This window comes from Tamandua tetradactyla, chromosome 2 (assembly GCF_023851605.1).
Source record: "Tamandua tetradactyla isolate mTamTet1 chromosome 2, mTamTet1.pri, whole genome shotgun sequence".
Taxonomy (NCBI): Eukaryota; Metazoa; Chordata; class Mammalia; order Pilosa; family Myrmecophagidae; genus Tamandua; species Tamandua tetradactyla.
The window spans coordinates 189,902,562-189,917,806 of NC_135328.1; the positions used below are offsets into that span (position 1 = coordinate 189,902,562).

General features: G+C 38.1%; 1 protein-coding gene across 9 annotated transcripts in view; it reads left to right on the forward strand.

Moving 5' to 3' along the window:
* Positions 1-15,245, forward strand: part of KIAA0319L (KIAA0319 like) — a 220,936-nt gene that overhangs the window by 71,159 nt on the left and 134,532 nt on the right. For 6 of the 9 annotated variants that reach the window (XM_077150345.1, XM_077150350.1, XM_077150343.1 and 3 more), the window contains exon 4: positions 11,642-11,677. The exons of the other annotated variants lie outside the window; for them this stretch is intronic. In XM_077150345.1, coding sequence (XP_077006460.1) covers positions 11,642-11,677 — 36 coding nt within the window. The remainder of the gene's footprint in view (positions 1-11,641; positions 11,678-15,245) is intronic. 9 annotated transcript variants of the gene reach the window in all.

The following is a 15,245-nucleotide window of genomic DNA, read 5'->3' on the forward strand; positions in this document are numbered from 1 at the left end:
TTCACTCAACTTAATATCCTAAAGGTTCACCTATATTGTTGCATGTATCATGACTTTATTCTGATATGTCATATCTTATTTTTTCTCTTTTTACCCTTACTGATTGTGGTGGTTTGAAACTGTTCTGTACCTGAGAAAAGCCATGTTATTTAATCCTTATTCAATATTGTTGGATGGGATCTTTTTGATTAAGTTGTTTCCATGGAAATGTGACCCACCCAATAGTAGGTGAAACCTTTTGATTAGGTTGTTTCCATGGAGATGTGTCTCCACTCATTCAAGGTAGGGTTGCATGCTGGAGTTCTTTAAGAGGGAACAATTTTGGGAAAAGTTTCAGAGCCCACACAGCCAGAGACCTTTGGAGATGTAGAAAGAAAACAGCCTTGGGGAAGCTGTTTGAAAGGAGAAGTTGGGAGAGAAAGTTAGTAGATGTCACCCTGTGCCTTCCCAGCTGACAAAAACCCTAAATGTCTAAACGTCATTGGCCCTTTTTTGAGTCGCGTTATCTTTCTGGACACTTTTATGGCCTTAGAACTGTAAATTTGCAAATTAATTAATTGTTTTTATAAAAGCCAACTTATTTCTGGGATATTGCATTTCCAGCAGCATAAACAAACAAAAACGTTGATATGTCTTCATTTCTACATTCTTCTTCTGACCTCTCACTCCTGTCTTTTCCTATCTGCTTGTAGTGCTCCCTTTTGTATTTCTTGTAGAGTCATTCTATTAGTCACAGACTGTCTCAGTATCTGTCTGAGGATATTTTAAACTCTCCCTCATTAAAAAAATTTTTTTATTAATTTTTAAATTAAAAAAATATGACAAGAAAGAAACACAATCATTCTTAACATATGACCATTCCATTCTACATATATAATCAGTAATTCACAATATCATCACGTAATTGCATATTCATCATCATGATAATTTCTTAGAACATTTGCATCAATTCAGAAAAAGAAATAAAAAGAAAACAGAAAAAAATTCATACATAACATACCCCTTACCCCTCCCTTTCATTGATCACTAGCATTTCAATCTAAGTTTATTTTAACATTTGTTCCCCCTATTATTTATTTTTATTCCATATGTTTTACTCATCTGTTGTAAGGTAGATAAAAGGCTGGAGAGAGGCCACATCTGAGCAACAAAAGAGGTTCTCTTGGGGGTGACTCTTAGGTGTAATTTTTTATTTTTTTAGTGCCAAGAAGGGAATTTACTAAAGTCACAATAATCAAGATCAACAAATAAAAATGAATTGCATTTTTACATACTGACATTGAACATGTAGAAGCCGGGTTTTAAAACAATAGCACTTATGATCACTCAAAAAAGTGAAGATAAAAAATATATGTCCTTTAGAATTCTTCCATTGAGGCCTCGGTTCTTCATCATTGCTGTCCTCTTGAGCCTCCACCCCAGAAGCCCCCAGTGCCCCACTTTGTGGTATGGGAGGGACAGGGTGATGCCGATGCTCTCAGATGCCAGCCGACCTCTCTGGCGCTCACCTGTACACTTTGTAAACTGCTTGTTGTGGACACCTGTAACTTCCTGATTGATGGCTGCTGCTTCTGGATGCAGGACCATGCTTGATCCCTGTACAGAGCAAGCAAGAAGTGCTGTAGCGTTAAGGCCTCAGAAAGCCACCCTGAACCATTGATGTGCAGGAATTTGGTGGATAAATTGCTGCAACTTCTTCACCCCTCGGGCCCAACAACTCTAAGGTGTGTGTCTTGCACTGAATCCCAAAATCCCCCAACAGAATCATGTTTCTTTCCCACAGTTAGTAACTTACTTGATACTAGACCCCATGTTGCCTTCCTTCTGTGCCCTGTCTCACTTCTTCACTCCCCTGACTGGTGCTTTCTGGGAAGCAGAAACTACTTGCATTTGAATTCTTATCTCAGAATTTGCTTTTGGGGAGAAGCAAAATCAAGAGCAGTGGCCATTGCTGGTTAATCTGTCAAATGCATTGTGTTCAATGAATGGAGCCAGATCTTAAAATCTTCACTCTGTATGATTCCATTTATATGACATTCTGGAAAGGTTAAAATTATAGAGATGGACACTAGGATTAAGAGAGGGGGAGAGGTAGACTACAAGGAGCAACAGGAGGGGACTTTTTAGGATGATGGAGCTGTTTGGTAGCCTGTTTGGGGATAGAGGTGGTTGCACGACTCTGCATTTGCTGAAACCCATAGAACCGCACTCTTAGGCCTAATTTTAAGTAGGGTTGACCTATCCTTTGTGGGGTTAAGTTTCATATGAACAAGCCCCAAGATTAGGGGCTCAGCCTGTTGCTTTGGTTGTCCGCACTGCTTGTGAGACTATCAAGAATTCAACTTGTCTCCCTCATTTTTTAAAGAACAGTTTTGCTGGGTATAAAATTCTTAGTTGGCAGTTTTTCTGTTTCAGAATCTTAAATATATTGAACCACTGTCTTTTTACCTTCATGGTTTCTACTGAGGAAATCCTCACATAGTCCTTTTGAGCTTCCCTTCTAAGTGATGGATTGCTTTTCTCTCACTGCTTTCAGAATTCTCTGTTTGTCTTTGACATTTGGCAGTCTGATTAGTAAGTCTATGTGGATTTTTTCTGTTTGGGTTATGCTGTGCTTCTTGTATCTGTAATTTTATTTCTTTCATAAGAGATGGGAAATTTTCAGTGATTATTTCCTCCATTATTCTTTCTGCCCCTTTTCCCTTCTCTTCTCCTTCTGGGATACATATAATATGTATCTTTGTGCTCTTCATGTTGCCATTCAGTTCTCTGAGCCACTGATCATATTTTTCCATTATTTTCCCTATTTGTTCCTTTTTATAAAAAAAAACTTTTTTTTTTTGCAAAATATAACATACTTATTTTAAAATTTAATGTACAAAGCAAAGAAGGAAAAACAATTTTGAAAGCACACTTCAACAAGTAGTTAAAGAACAGATCCCAGTGTCATGTGCTACTATAGCACCATCTCAGATTTTTCCTTCTAGCTGCTCCGAAACACTGGAGGCTAGAAGGAATATTAATGTAGTGATTTCAGGAGTCATTTTTGGTTTTTAAATCCTATTTTCTCTGTTTACCTCCTCCTTCTCCTCTGATCTCTCCCTCAAGATCTATAGGGATCTTTTAATGCTTATTAGTTTTCACATTGGGAAGGGGTGTCAGCACTGAAGAATAGGGGGATGTAATCAATCGATAATCTTGGAGAGGCTGGTTCTTCTGCGCCTCAGGATTTATCTGACCTTGCAACCCTTGGGGAACTATAGGTTCCAGAAAAGCAAACTTAGTGCATGAAACATTTATAAAGTCTCAGTTCTAGCCATAGGTGTTCTTAAGAATCAACAGGAGTGATGTTTGTTGGGGTTTAGCAAACCATGACAGTTAGCATCATCTAACTGAAGCTTGCATAAGAATAGCCTCCAGAATAGTCTCTTGACTCTATTGGATCTCTCTTGGCCACTGATGCCTTATTTTATTACACTTCTTTTCTCCTTTTTTTGATCCAGAAGGCATTGTCGATGCCACAGTGCCAGGACCATACTTGTCCTTGAAAGTCATGCCCCATGTTGTCAGGGAGATTTTCACCCCTGAATATCATTTTCTGTGTAGGGGGGTGGGTGATAATTGTCCTTGCAGAGTTGGGCTTAGAGAGAGAAGGGCCACATCTGAGCAACCAAAGAGGTTTCCTGGAAGCAACTGTTAGACTTTGTTTTGGATAATCTTAGCTTCTCCACTTCAGAGTAAATTTCAGAAGGACAAAACTCAAAGTCAAGGGCTTGGACTATTTTCTTGGGAGTGAGTCCCCAGTGGTTGAGAGGGTACCTGGGGTTTCCCAGATGTGAAAATGTATATGTATATATATGTGCATGTGTATAAATATATTTCCCATTGGATCCTCAGGGTACTCTACCAATACCTTTTTTTTTTTTTGAACTGAAATTCCTTTATTTTTTTTTCATATAGCTGTGCATTTATCATCACAATTGACTTTTTTCCCTTTTTTGTGAAAAATAACATATACAAAAACTCAATAAATTTCAAAGCACCTTGCAACAATCAGTTATAGAACAGATTTTAGAGTTTGGGTTACAATTCTGTGATTTTAGGTTTTTACTTCTAGCTGTTGTAAGATCCTGGAGAGTAGAAGAAATATCAGTATAACGATTGAGCAGTCATACTCATTTGTGTAACCCTAACTCTCTGTGTAACTCCATCATCACCTTTGATCTTTCTCCCACTCTTTAGGGGTATTTGGGCATTGTCATTCTAACTTTTTCATGTTGAAGGGGCTGTTGATAATATGGGATAGGAGGATGGAACTAGTTGGTGTTCTGGAGAGGCTGGCCCCTCTACATTTCAGGATCTGTCTAGTCCAGTTATCCCTCTGGAGGTTGTAGGTTTCTGGAAAGTTACCCTAGTATATGGAACCTTTTTGGAATCTTATATAATACCCTAAGTATTCTTTAGGATTGGCAGGAATGTTTGGGGTTTGGCAAGCTATGATAGATAGCAATGTCTAACTGAAGCTTGTGTAAGAGGGACCTCCAGAGTAGCCTCTTGACTCTATTTGAACTCTCAGTCACTGATAACTTTTTCCCCTTTTGGTCACCATGGCATTATTGATCCCATGTTGCCTGGGCCAGACTCATCCTTGTCTACCAATAGTTTTTAATTATCAGCCCACCATAGTCTGAGATGTATCCTGGTATTACATGAAGCTATACAAGGCAAGGCCTCATTCCTGTTCTGTACTCCAGGAATTTGGGTTGTTTAAATGAGCTATCCAGACAGGTTGACTTTGATTATGTTTTACAGAAAATTTGGGCTCTAGACATAATAAGCCTCTTTGCTTTTGCTCTCATAAAGTAGGTGAAGGAGTGGATTACATGCACTGTTGTCTTTTACCCTGTACTCTGATTTACCTTTGAACCAGGCAGATTTGCTTTTTTTTTATATACTTATTTTATTTTATTAATTAAAAAAATTACAAGAAACCAACATTCCCAACAGATACACTCAGCAATTCACAATATCACACATAGTTGCATATTCATCATCATGATCATTTTCCAGAACATTAGCATCAATTTAGAAAAAGAAATAAAAAGACAACAGAAAAATATAACAAACAGAAAAAAAATTTTACAGGCCATACCCTTACTGATTCCTTTCATTGATCACTAGCATTACAAACTAAATCTATTTTAACATTTGTTCCCCCTATTATTTATTTTTATTCCATATGTTCCTCTCATCTGTTGACAAGGTAGATAAAAGGAGCATCAGACATAAGGTTTTCACAATCACACAGTCACATTGTGAAAGCTCTATCATTATACAATCATCATCAAGAAACATGGCTACTGGAACATAGCTCTACATTTTCAGGCAGTTCCCTCCAGCCTCTCCATTACATCTTGGATAACAAGGTGATATCTACTTAACGCGTTAAGAGTAACTTCCAGGATAACCTGTCGACTCTGTTTGGAATCTCTCAGCCATTGACACTTTGTCTCATTTCACTCTTCCCCCTTTTGGTCGAGAAGGTTTTCTCAATCCCTTGATGCTGGGTCTCAGCTCATTCTAGAGTTTTTCTCAATCCCTTGATGCTGAATCTCAGCTCATTCTGGGATTTCTGTCCCACGCTGCCAGGAAGATCCACACCCCTGGTAGTCATGTCCCACGTAGACAGGGGGAGGGTGGTGAGTCTGCTTGCTGTGTTGGCTGGAGAGAGAGGCCACATCTGAGCAGCAAAAGAGGTTCTATTGGGGGTGACTCTTAGGCTTAATTTTAAGTAGGCTTGACCTATCCTGTGGAGTTAAGTTTCATATGAACAAACCCCAAGACTGGGGGCTCAGCCTATAGCTTTGGTTGTCCACACTGCTTGTGAGAATATCAAGAATTCAACTTGGGGAAGTTGAGTTTTCCCCTGTTCTCACCATTCCCCAAAGGGGACTTTGCAAGTACTTTTCTACTCACTGATCAAATCACTCTGGGATTCATCAGGGCATCACCTGGACAAACCAACAAAATCTCATGTCCTATACAAAGTTCCATGTACTTAAGGTGTTCAATCAACTATCTACATAAGTTATATTAGGAGATGCACTAGTCAAAGTATAGATTTGTACCAAATAAACATTTTTTGCTTTACTCTCACACATTAGTTGAAATTTTAAAATAGTAAGTACCATCTATTTTCAGCACACTGCAGTAATGACATTCTTTTGTTCTTCCTCATGCAAAAACATTTTTTTAATTTGTACATTTAGTCACTATCATTATACACTCTAGGCATTCCTAGATTACACCATCTCAATCTTTATCATCTATCTTTCTTTGTGATTTCATTTATGCCCCAGCCCTCCTCCCTCTATCATTCTCATATGCAGCTTCATTCAGTGTTTTAACATAATTGTATTACAGTTGGGTAATATTGTGCTATCCATTTCTGAATTTTTATATTCAGTCCTTTTGCACAATCTGTATCCCTTCAGCTCCAATTACCCAATATCTCACCCTATTTCTATCTCCTGATGGTCTCTGTTACCAAGGAAATATTCCAAGTTTATTCACTAATGTCAGTTCATATCAGTGAGACCATACAGTATTTGTCCTTTTGTTTCTGGCTAATCACACTCAGCATAATGTCCTTAAGGTCCATTCATGTTGTTACATACTTCATCACTTTATTCTGTCTTAAAGCTGTATAATATTCCATCTTATGTAAATGTCACAGTTTGTTTAGCCAACTCTCTGTTGATGGACATTTTGGCTGTTTCCATCTCTTGATAATTGTTAATAATGCTACTATAAACATTGGTGTGTAAATGTCCATTTGTGTCCTTGGCCTCGTGTCCTTTGAGTAGAGACAGCATATAGATGGGTCTTGTTTTTTAATCCATTCTGCCAGACTATGTCTTTTGATTGGAGAGTTTAATCCATTAACATTCAGTGTTATTACTGCATGGGTAGTACTTTCTTCTACTATTTTGCCTATTGGATTTTATAGGTCATATCTAATTTTCCTTCTTTTTACCTTTACTCATAGTCTTCCTTTCTACACTCTTCTCCACACCTCTCTCTTCTGTCTTCGTATCTGTCTCTAGTGTTCCCTTTAGTATTTCTTGCAGAGCTGGTCTCTTGGTCATAAATTCTCTCAGTGATTTTTTGTCTGAAAATGTTTTAATTTCTCCCTCATTTTTGAAGGACAATTTTTCTGGATATAGAATTCTTGGTTGGCAGTTTTTCTCTTTGAATAATTTAAATATATCATCCCACTGTCTTCTCGCCTCCATGGTTTCTGCTGGGAGATCTGCACATAGTCTTATTGGACTTCCCTTGCATGTGATGGATTGCTTTTCTCTTGCTGCTTTCAAGATCCTCTCTTTCTCTTTGACCTCTGACATTCTGATTATTAAATGTCTTGGAGTATGTCTATTTGGATCTATTCTGTTTGGGGTACGCTGCACTTCTTGGATCTGTAATTTTAAGTCTTTCATAAGAGTTGGGAAATTTTCAGTGATAATTTCCTCCATTAGTTTTTCTCCTCCTTTTCCCTTCTCTTCTCCTTCTTGGACACCCACAACACGTATATTTGTGTGTTTCATATTGTCTTTCAATTCCCTGAGTCCCTGCTCATATTTTTCCATTTTTTCCCATATAGTTTCTGTTTCTTGTTGGATTTCAGATGTTCCATCCTCCAGTTCAGAAATCCTATGTTCTGTCTCTCGAAATCTACCATTGTAGGTTTCCATTGTTTTTTTCATCTCTTCCACTGTGTCTTTCATTCCCATAAATTCTGTGATTTGTTTTTTCAGACTTTCAGTTTCTTCTTTTTGTTCTTTCCTTGCCTTCTTTATATCCTCCCTCAATTCGTTGATTTTGTTTTTGATGAGGTTTTCCATGTCTGTTTGTACATTCTGAATTAATTGTTTCAGCTCCTGTATGTCATTTGAATTGTTGGTTTGTTCCTTTGACTGGGCCATATCTTCAATTTTCCTAGTGCGATTTGTTATTTTTTGCTGGCGTCTAGGCATTTAATTACCTTTATTAGTTTATTCTGGAGATTGCTTTCACTTCTTTTATCTAGGGTTTTCTTGCTGGATGAATTTGTTGTCTATCTGTTCTTTGACATTCTGTTCAGCTTTATTTGGACCTTTAGCTTAAGTTTTGTTTAACAGGAGAATTTTTCAGTTCTTGTTTTCTTGTTTCTTGCCCTGCTTGTGTGGTGTCTTTCCCACACACACACTTAGGAGGGTCTACTTAGATATTATATACCCCAGCCAGATTTTCCCAGACCAAACTGGCCTCCTCTCAGGAGGAAAGAATCACCTGCGTCGGTTTTCCCTGAGGGTGAGACCCAGCAGGTTGAAAGACTTTCCTGTGAAGTCTCTGGACTCTGCTTTTCTTATCCTGCCCACTATGTGGCGCTTGTCTGACTGCAGGTCCCACCAGCATAAGATGATGTGGTACCTTTAACTTTGGCAGACTCTCCCTGCTGGGCGCGTGGTGGAGACAGAGGAGAGGTTGTAGGCTTGTTTTAATGGCTTCAAATTACCAAGCCTTGGTATCTGAATTCCTTGATGGAGGGATTCCACCTGGGTGGGGCTTCACCCCTCCCCTGGGAAGGCACAAGCTCCAGATATGCCCCCAAAAGAGCTCACTTCTGCCTACGCCTGGGGCAGTTGCAGCTGGGAAAGTCCTGCCACTGTATCCAGAGGCAGTCAAGTCTTTGTAGATACACAGCCACAAAAACCTCTGTTTCCTTCTTTTCTCCCCCCCCTTTTTCTGTCAGTCCTGCCCCCTTGGTGCCAGGGCTAAAATGAGCAACCTCTGCTTTGATCAGGTTCACCTAAGCTGGGGGCCTATTTTTAGTAGTCAGAATTTGTTAATTAGTTCCACAATTGGTGTTTGATTGTGCCCAGTCCCTGCTGCTGGTAAAGTCCTTTTCTTTCCCCTCTGGGAAGTGGCCTGTGGGGGAGGGGCGCTGGCCGCGGCAGCTTTGGGAACTCATGGTTCTGGGGGGTGCTCGCAGCCGGTCCAGCTGGTCCAGACTGGGGTACGTTTTGTGTCCGGTCACTATCATGGCTCCGGGAGCTGTTCTGTATTGTTTCTGGTTATTTAGTAGTTGTTCTGGAGGACGAACTAAAATGCGCACATTATTTAGCTGCCATCTTGACCCAGAAGTTGATATGCTTTTTTTTTTAACTCCAATTGAGGCCTGATCTATTTTTCAGTTACTTTAACTGTATTTTGTATAGCTATGGTAACTTTCAGGGCTGTGACACTCCATTTCTGGGTCTTAGGTGCAACAGAGTTATTCAGAGTCCCAGGGAAATACCAGCTGATACACACATAGCTCAATGTCTCAGAATCTAGAAATACATTTAAAACTTCAGACTAAGTGTGGGTGCTATAAGGCCTTAGAATCTATGCTCCAATTTTCTCATAAGCATTTTCTGAAAGAGACCTTAGCAAATCTGTTCTTTTGTTTCTGGCTTATTTTGAAGAACATTGTTCCCAAGTCTTATTCAGTTCATTGTGTGCCTTTTGATGTGTTTCATTTTTGTAGCTACATCATATTCTATCTTATAAATGTTTCACAATTCACCATTCTGCTTCTCAGTCATTGTACCCTTCAGCTCCCTTAGTGTATTGGGCATTATTGATAATGTCCAAAATAAATCACGCTTACAGTATCCTCACTTGGTGTACAATCACCAGCACTCTCAATTTTAGACAGTGTTTATTGGTGCTTCCTGACAAAGAACCAACCACCAGCCTTACCGAATACAAAATCAGAATTTCTCCTTATCTTTATTTTGTATGTAGGATTTCAGATGCATTGTCCTCCAGTTCAGTAAACCTTTCTACTGCTTCTTCACATCTGCTGTTGTAATTATCCATTGTGTTTGTCAGCTCTCCGATTGTGCTTTCATTCCCATAAATTCTCCCATTTGTTTTTTCAAGTTTTTGAGTTCTTTGTAGTTACCCAGTGTCTTCTTTATATCCTTCATTTCTTTTGCCCTGTCTTCCCTCAACTCATTGATTTGATTTTTGAATTGATTTAACATGCTTATTTGAATATCTTTATTTAGTTGTTTCAGCTCCTGTATCTCATTTAAAATGTTTGTTTGTTCCTTTGATAGGCCATTTTTTGTTGTTCCTGGAATGACTGATAAGTTTCTGCTCATTTCTAGGCATCTTATTTCCTTGAGTAATTAATACGGAGGTCATTTTTACCTAGGATTTTCTTGTTGGTTGGCTTTGTTCTCTATCTGTTCTTCAGCATTCATTTCAATTTATTCCAGACCTCTTTTGTTTAGCTAATGAGAATTTATCAGCTCTTGTTTTTCTGGTTCTTGCCCTACATAATGAAAACTTTTTTTGAGGAGGACCTCTTCATATATTTTCCACCCCAATAAGATTTTCCCAGACATGGCAGGCCCAGTTCTCAGGAAATGGGTGTAATCAGTATCAAGTTTCCCTGAGAATGAGACCCAGCAGTTTGTCTGACTTCCCTGTGGAGCCTCCTGACTCTGTGCATTTTCTGTCCTGTCTAGCAGGTGGTACTTATGAGCCAATAGCTCCCCATCAGCGTGAAGTGATACACTGCCTTTAAATCTCAGCCTGCCAGGGATATGGTTGAGACAGAGGCTGAGGTGGAAGGCAAGTTTAAACTATTTCTGGTGTCCAACCCTCTGGGTTCTAATTCTCTGAAGGAGAGCCCCCACTTGAACTGGGCTCCACCCCCCTTTTCTTAGGGAAGTAATGTCCTTTAGGGAATTATCTCCTTCACTTAGCTTGTTCCTTTGTCTCTCAGACCTGTCTTAACTCTGCCCTTGCTTCAGTCAGCAATCACAATTGAAAACACCTTTCTCTAATGAGCTGCTTAGAATACTTAAAAAAATAAAATCTCTTTCCAGAGCCAGTCTCCCCAGTCCCCAAGGTTTGCCAGTCAAGAGTTGAGTTAGTATCCAACTCTATGTGTTTATTTTCTTGGGACACAGCCCTTTTCCAGTATTCTGAGTTTGGCTGACTTCAATAGCTTCCTTTTTTTTTTTTTTTTAACTTCATCAGCCCTGTCTCCTCTTTGCTGGGAGAGAACTCAGGGTTACTTTCCTGCTTTCTTTGGGTTTATCTATGGCTGGAGCTTGAATTCAGCTGACCAGATTTATTAGTTAACATGCAATTGCCTTGGTCGAATTACCTTCCCTTGTTCTTAGTAGAAACTGCTTCTTTTTCCCATGGGGAAGTGTCTCTAACAAATCCTGCCATGTCAGTGGGGGCAGGGTGCTAGCTTTTGCTGTTTGGGGGCTTTATTTGCAGTTCTGCTCTGTGATCTCAGCCCTTCCACCCATTCCAGACTGATGTACAATGTATGACTAGTCATGGATGTCCATCAGACAATTCCTGGCTATTTTCTAGCTACTCTAGAGACTAACTAAATTCCATACCTCACTACGCCATCATCTTGCCTAAAGGATGATTATTATTATTAATATTTATTTATTTATTTATTATTTGCATAAGAAGGCCCTGGGAATTGAACCTGGGTCTCTGGCATGGCAGGTGAGAATTCTGCCACTGAGCCACTGTCATACCATCCAAGGCTGATTGTCTTTTTTTTTTACGTGGGCAGGTACCAGGAATCAAACCCAGGTCTCCGGCATGGCAGGTAAGAACTCTGCCACTGAGCCACTGTTGCCCACCCAGCTGATTGTCTTTTTTTTTTTTTTTTAACTTTTTTTAGTGTATAGTATAACATATATTCAAAGCAAAGAAATAAGAAAGCAATAGTTTTCAAAGCACTCTTCAGAAAGTGGTTACAGGATAGCTCCCAGAGTTTGTCATGGGCAACCATATGATCCTCTCATATTTTTCCCTCTAGCTGCTCCAGAATATAGGAGGCTAGTGGACTTACTTTTTTTATCATCACAATAGACTTTTTTTCCTTCTTTTTTTTGTGAACAATAACATATATTCAAAAAAAAGCTATAAATTTCCAAGCACAGCACCACAATTAGTTCTAGAGCATATTTCAGACTTTGACATGGGTTATAATTTCACAATTTTAGGTATTTACTTCTAGCTCCTTTAAAATACTGGAGACTAAAAGAGCTTTCAACTTAATGATTCAGCCTTCTTATTCATTTGTTATACCCTATCTTCTCTGTATAACTCCACCTCACCTTTGATCTTTCCATCCCTCTCTTTAGGGGTGTTTGGGGTATGGCAATTCTAAATTTTTCATATTGGATGGGTCTGTCACTAATATGAAGTAGGGAGATGGAACTAGCTGATGTTCTGGAGAGACTGGGCTAGATTTCAGGACTTATCTGGACCCCCGGCTGATTGTCTTTTTTTTTTTTTTAATTTATTTATTAATTAAAAGAAATTAAACAAACCAAATAAAACATTAACATATATAATCAGTAATTCACAATTTCATCACTTAGTTGCATATTCATCATTTCTTAGAACATTTGGCTGATTGTCTTTTAAAGATATTTAAAATAATACGAAAAAAGTCTTTATATATACCCAAGTAGTTCCATTACCAGTGCTGTTCATTACTTTGTGTAGATCCAGGTTTCTATCTATTATTATCTTCCTTTGGCTTGAAGAACTTCCTTAATCATTCATTGTAATGTATGTTTGTGGTACTTAATCCTTTCAGATTTTGTATGTATGGAGAAGTCTTTATATCACCTTCATTTTTTTTTTTTTTAATATATTTTTTTTTATTAGAAATCATTCCAATCTACATGTACAATCAGTAATTCTTAATAACATCACATAGTTGCATATTCATCATTTCTTAGTACATTTGCATCGATTTAGAAAAAGAAATAAAAAGACAACAGAATAAGAATTAAACCAATAATAGAAAGAAAAAAAAACAAAAAAAACAAAAACAAAAAACCTATACCTCACATGCAGCTTCATTCAGTGTTTTAACATAATTGCATTACAATTGGGTAGTATTGTGCTGTCCATTTCTGAGTTTTTATATCCAGTCCCGTTGTACAGTCTGTATCCCTTCAGCTCCAATTATCCCTTCTCTTTTTTTTTTTAATTAACGGAAAAAAAGAAATTAACCCAACATTTAGAGATCATACCATTCTACATATGCAATCATTAATTCTTAACATCATCACATAGATGCATGATCATCATTTCTTAGTACATTTGCATTGGTTTAGAAGAACTAGCAACATAACCGAAAAAGATATAGAATGTTAATATAGAGAAAAAAATAAAAGTAATAATAGTAAAATCAAAACAAAACAAAACAAAACAAAACAAAAACCTATAGCTCAGATGCAGCTTCATTCAGTGTTTTAACATGATTACTTTACAATTAGGTATTATTGTGCTGTCCATTTTTGAGTTTTTGTATCTAGTCCTGTTGCACAGTCTGTATCCCTTCAGCTTCAATTACCCATTGTCTTACCCTGTTTCTAACTCCTGCTGAACTCTGTTACCAATGACATATTTCAAGTTTATTCTCAAATGTCCGTTCACATCAGTGGGACCATACAGTATTTGTCCTTTAGTTTTTGGCTGGATTCACTCAGCATAATATTCTCTAGATCCATCCATGTTATTACATGGTTCATAAGTTTATCTTGTCTTAAAGCTGCATAATATTCCATCGTATGTATATACCACAGTTTGTTTAGCTACTCTTCTGTTGATGGAGATTTTGGCTGTTTCCATCTCTTTGCGATTGTAAATAATGCTGCTATAAACATTGGTGTGCAAATGTCCGTTTGTGTCTTTGCCCTTAAGTCCTTTGAGTAGATACCTAGCAATGGTATTGCTGGGTCGTATGGCAATTCTATATTCAGCTTTTTGAGGAACCGCCAAACTGCCTTCCACAGTGGTTGCACGCTTTGACATTCCCACCAACAGTGGATAAGTGTGCCTCTTTCTCCGCATCCTCTCCAGCACTTGTCATTTTCTGTTTTGTTGATAATGGCCATTCTGGTGGGTGTGAGATGATATCTCATTGTGGTTTTGATTTGCATTTCTCTAATGGCCAGGGACATTGAGCATCTCTTCATGTGCCTCTTGGCCATCCGTATTTCCTCTTCTGAGAGGTGTCTGTTCAAGTCTTTTTCCCATTTTGTAATTGAGTTGGCTGTCTTTTTGTTGTTGAGATGAACAATCTCTTTATAAATTCTGGATACTAGACCTTTATCTGATATATCATTTCCAAATATTGTCTCCCATTGTGAAGGCTGTCTTTCTACTTTCTTGATGAAGTTCTTTGATGCACAAAAGTGTTTAATTTTGAGGAGTTCCCATTTATTTATTTCCTTCTTCAGTGCTCTTGCTTTAGGTTTAAGGTCCATAAAACTGCCTCCAGTTGTAAGATCCATAAGAATCTCCCAACATTTTCCTCTAACTGTTTTATGGTCTTAGACCTAATGTTTAGATCTTTGATCCATTTTGAGTTAACTTTTGTATAGGGTGTGAGAGATGGGTCTTCTTTCATTCTTTTGCATATGGATATCCAGTTCTCTAGGCACCATTTATTGAAGAGACTGCTCTGTCCCAGGTGAGTTGGCTTGACTGCCTTATCAAAGATCAAATGTCCATAGATGAGAGGGTCTATATCTGAGCACTCTATTCGATTCCATTGGTCGATATATCTATCTTTATGCCAATACCATGCTGTTTTGACCACTGTGGCTTCATAATATGCCTTAAAGTCAGGCAGTGCGAGACCTCCAGCTTCGTTTTTTTTTCCTCAAGATGTTTTTAGCAATTCGGGGCACCCTGCCCTTCCAGATAAATTTGCTTATTGGTTTTTCTATTTCTGAAAAATAAGTTGTTGGGATTTTGATTGGTATTGCATTGAATCTGTAAATCAATTTAGGTAGGATTGACATCTTAACTATATTTAGTCTTCCAATCCATGAACACGGTATGCCCTTCCATCTATTTAGGTCTTCTGTGATTTCTTTTAGCAGTTTTTTATAGTTTTCTTTATATAGGTTTTTTGTCTCTTTAGTTAAATTTATTCCTAGGTATTTTATTCTTTTAGTTGCAATTGTAAATGGGATTCGTTTCTTGATTTCCCCCTCAGCTTGTTCATTACTAGTGTATAGAAATGCTACAGATTTTTGAATGTTGATCTTGTAACCTGCTACTTTGCTGTACTCATTTATTAGCTCTAGTAGTTTTGTTGTGGATTTTTCTGGGTTTTCGACGTATAGTATCATATCGTCTGCAAA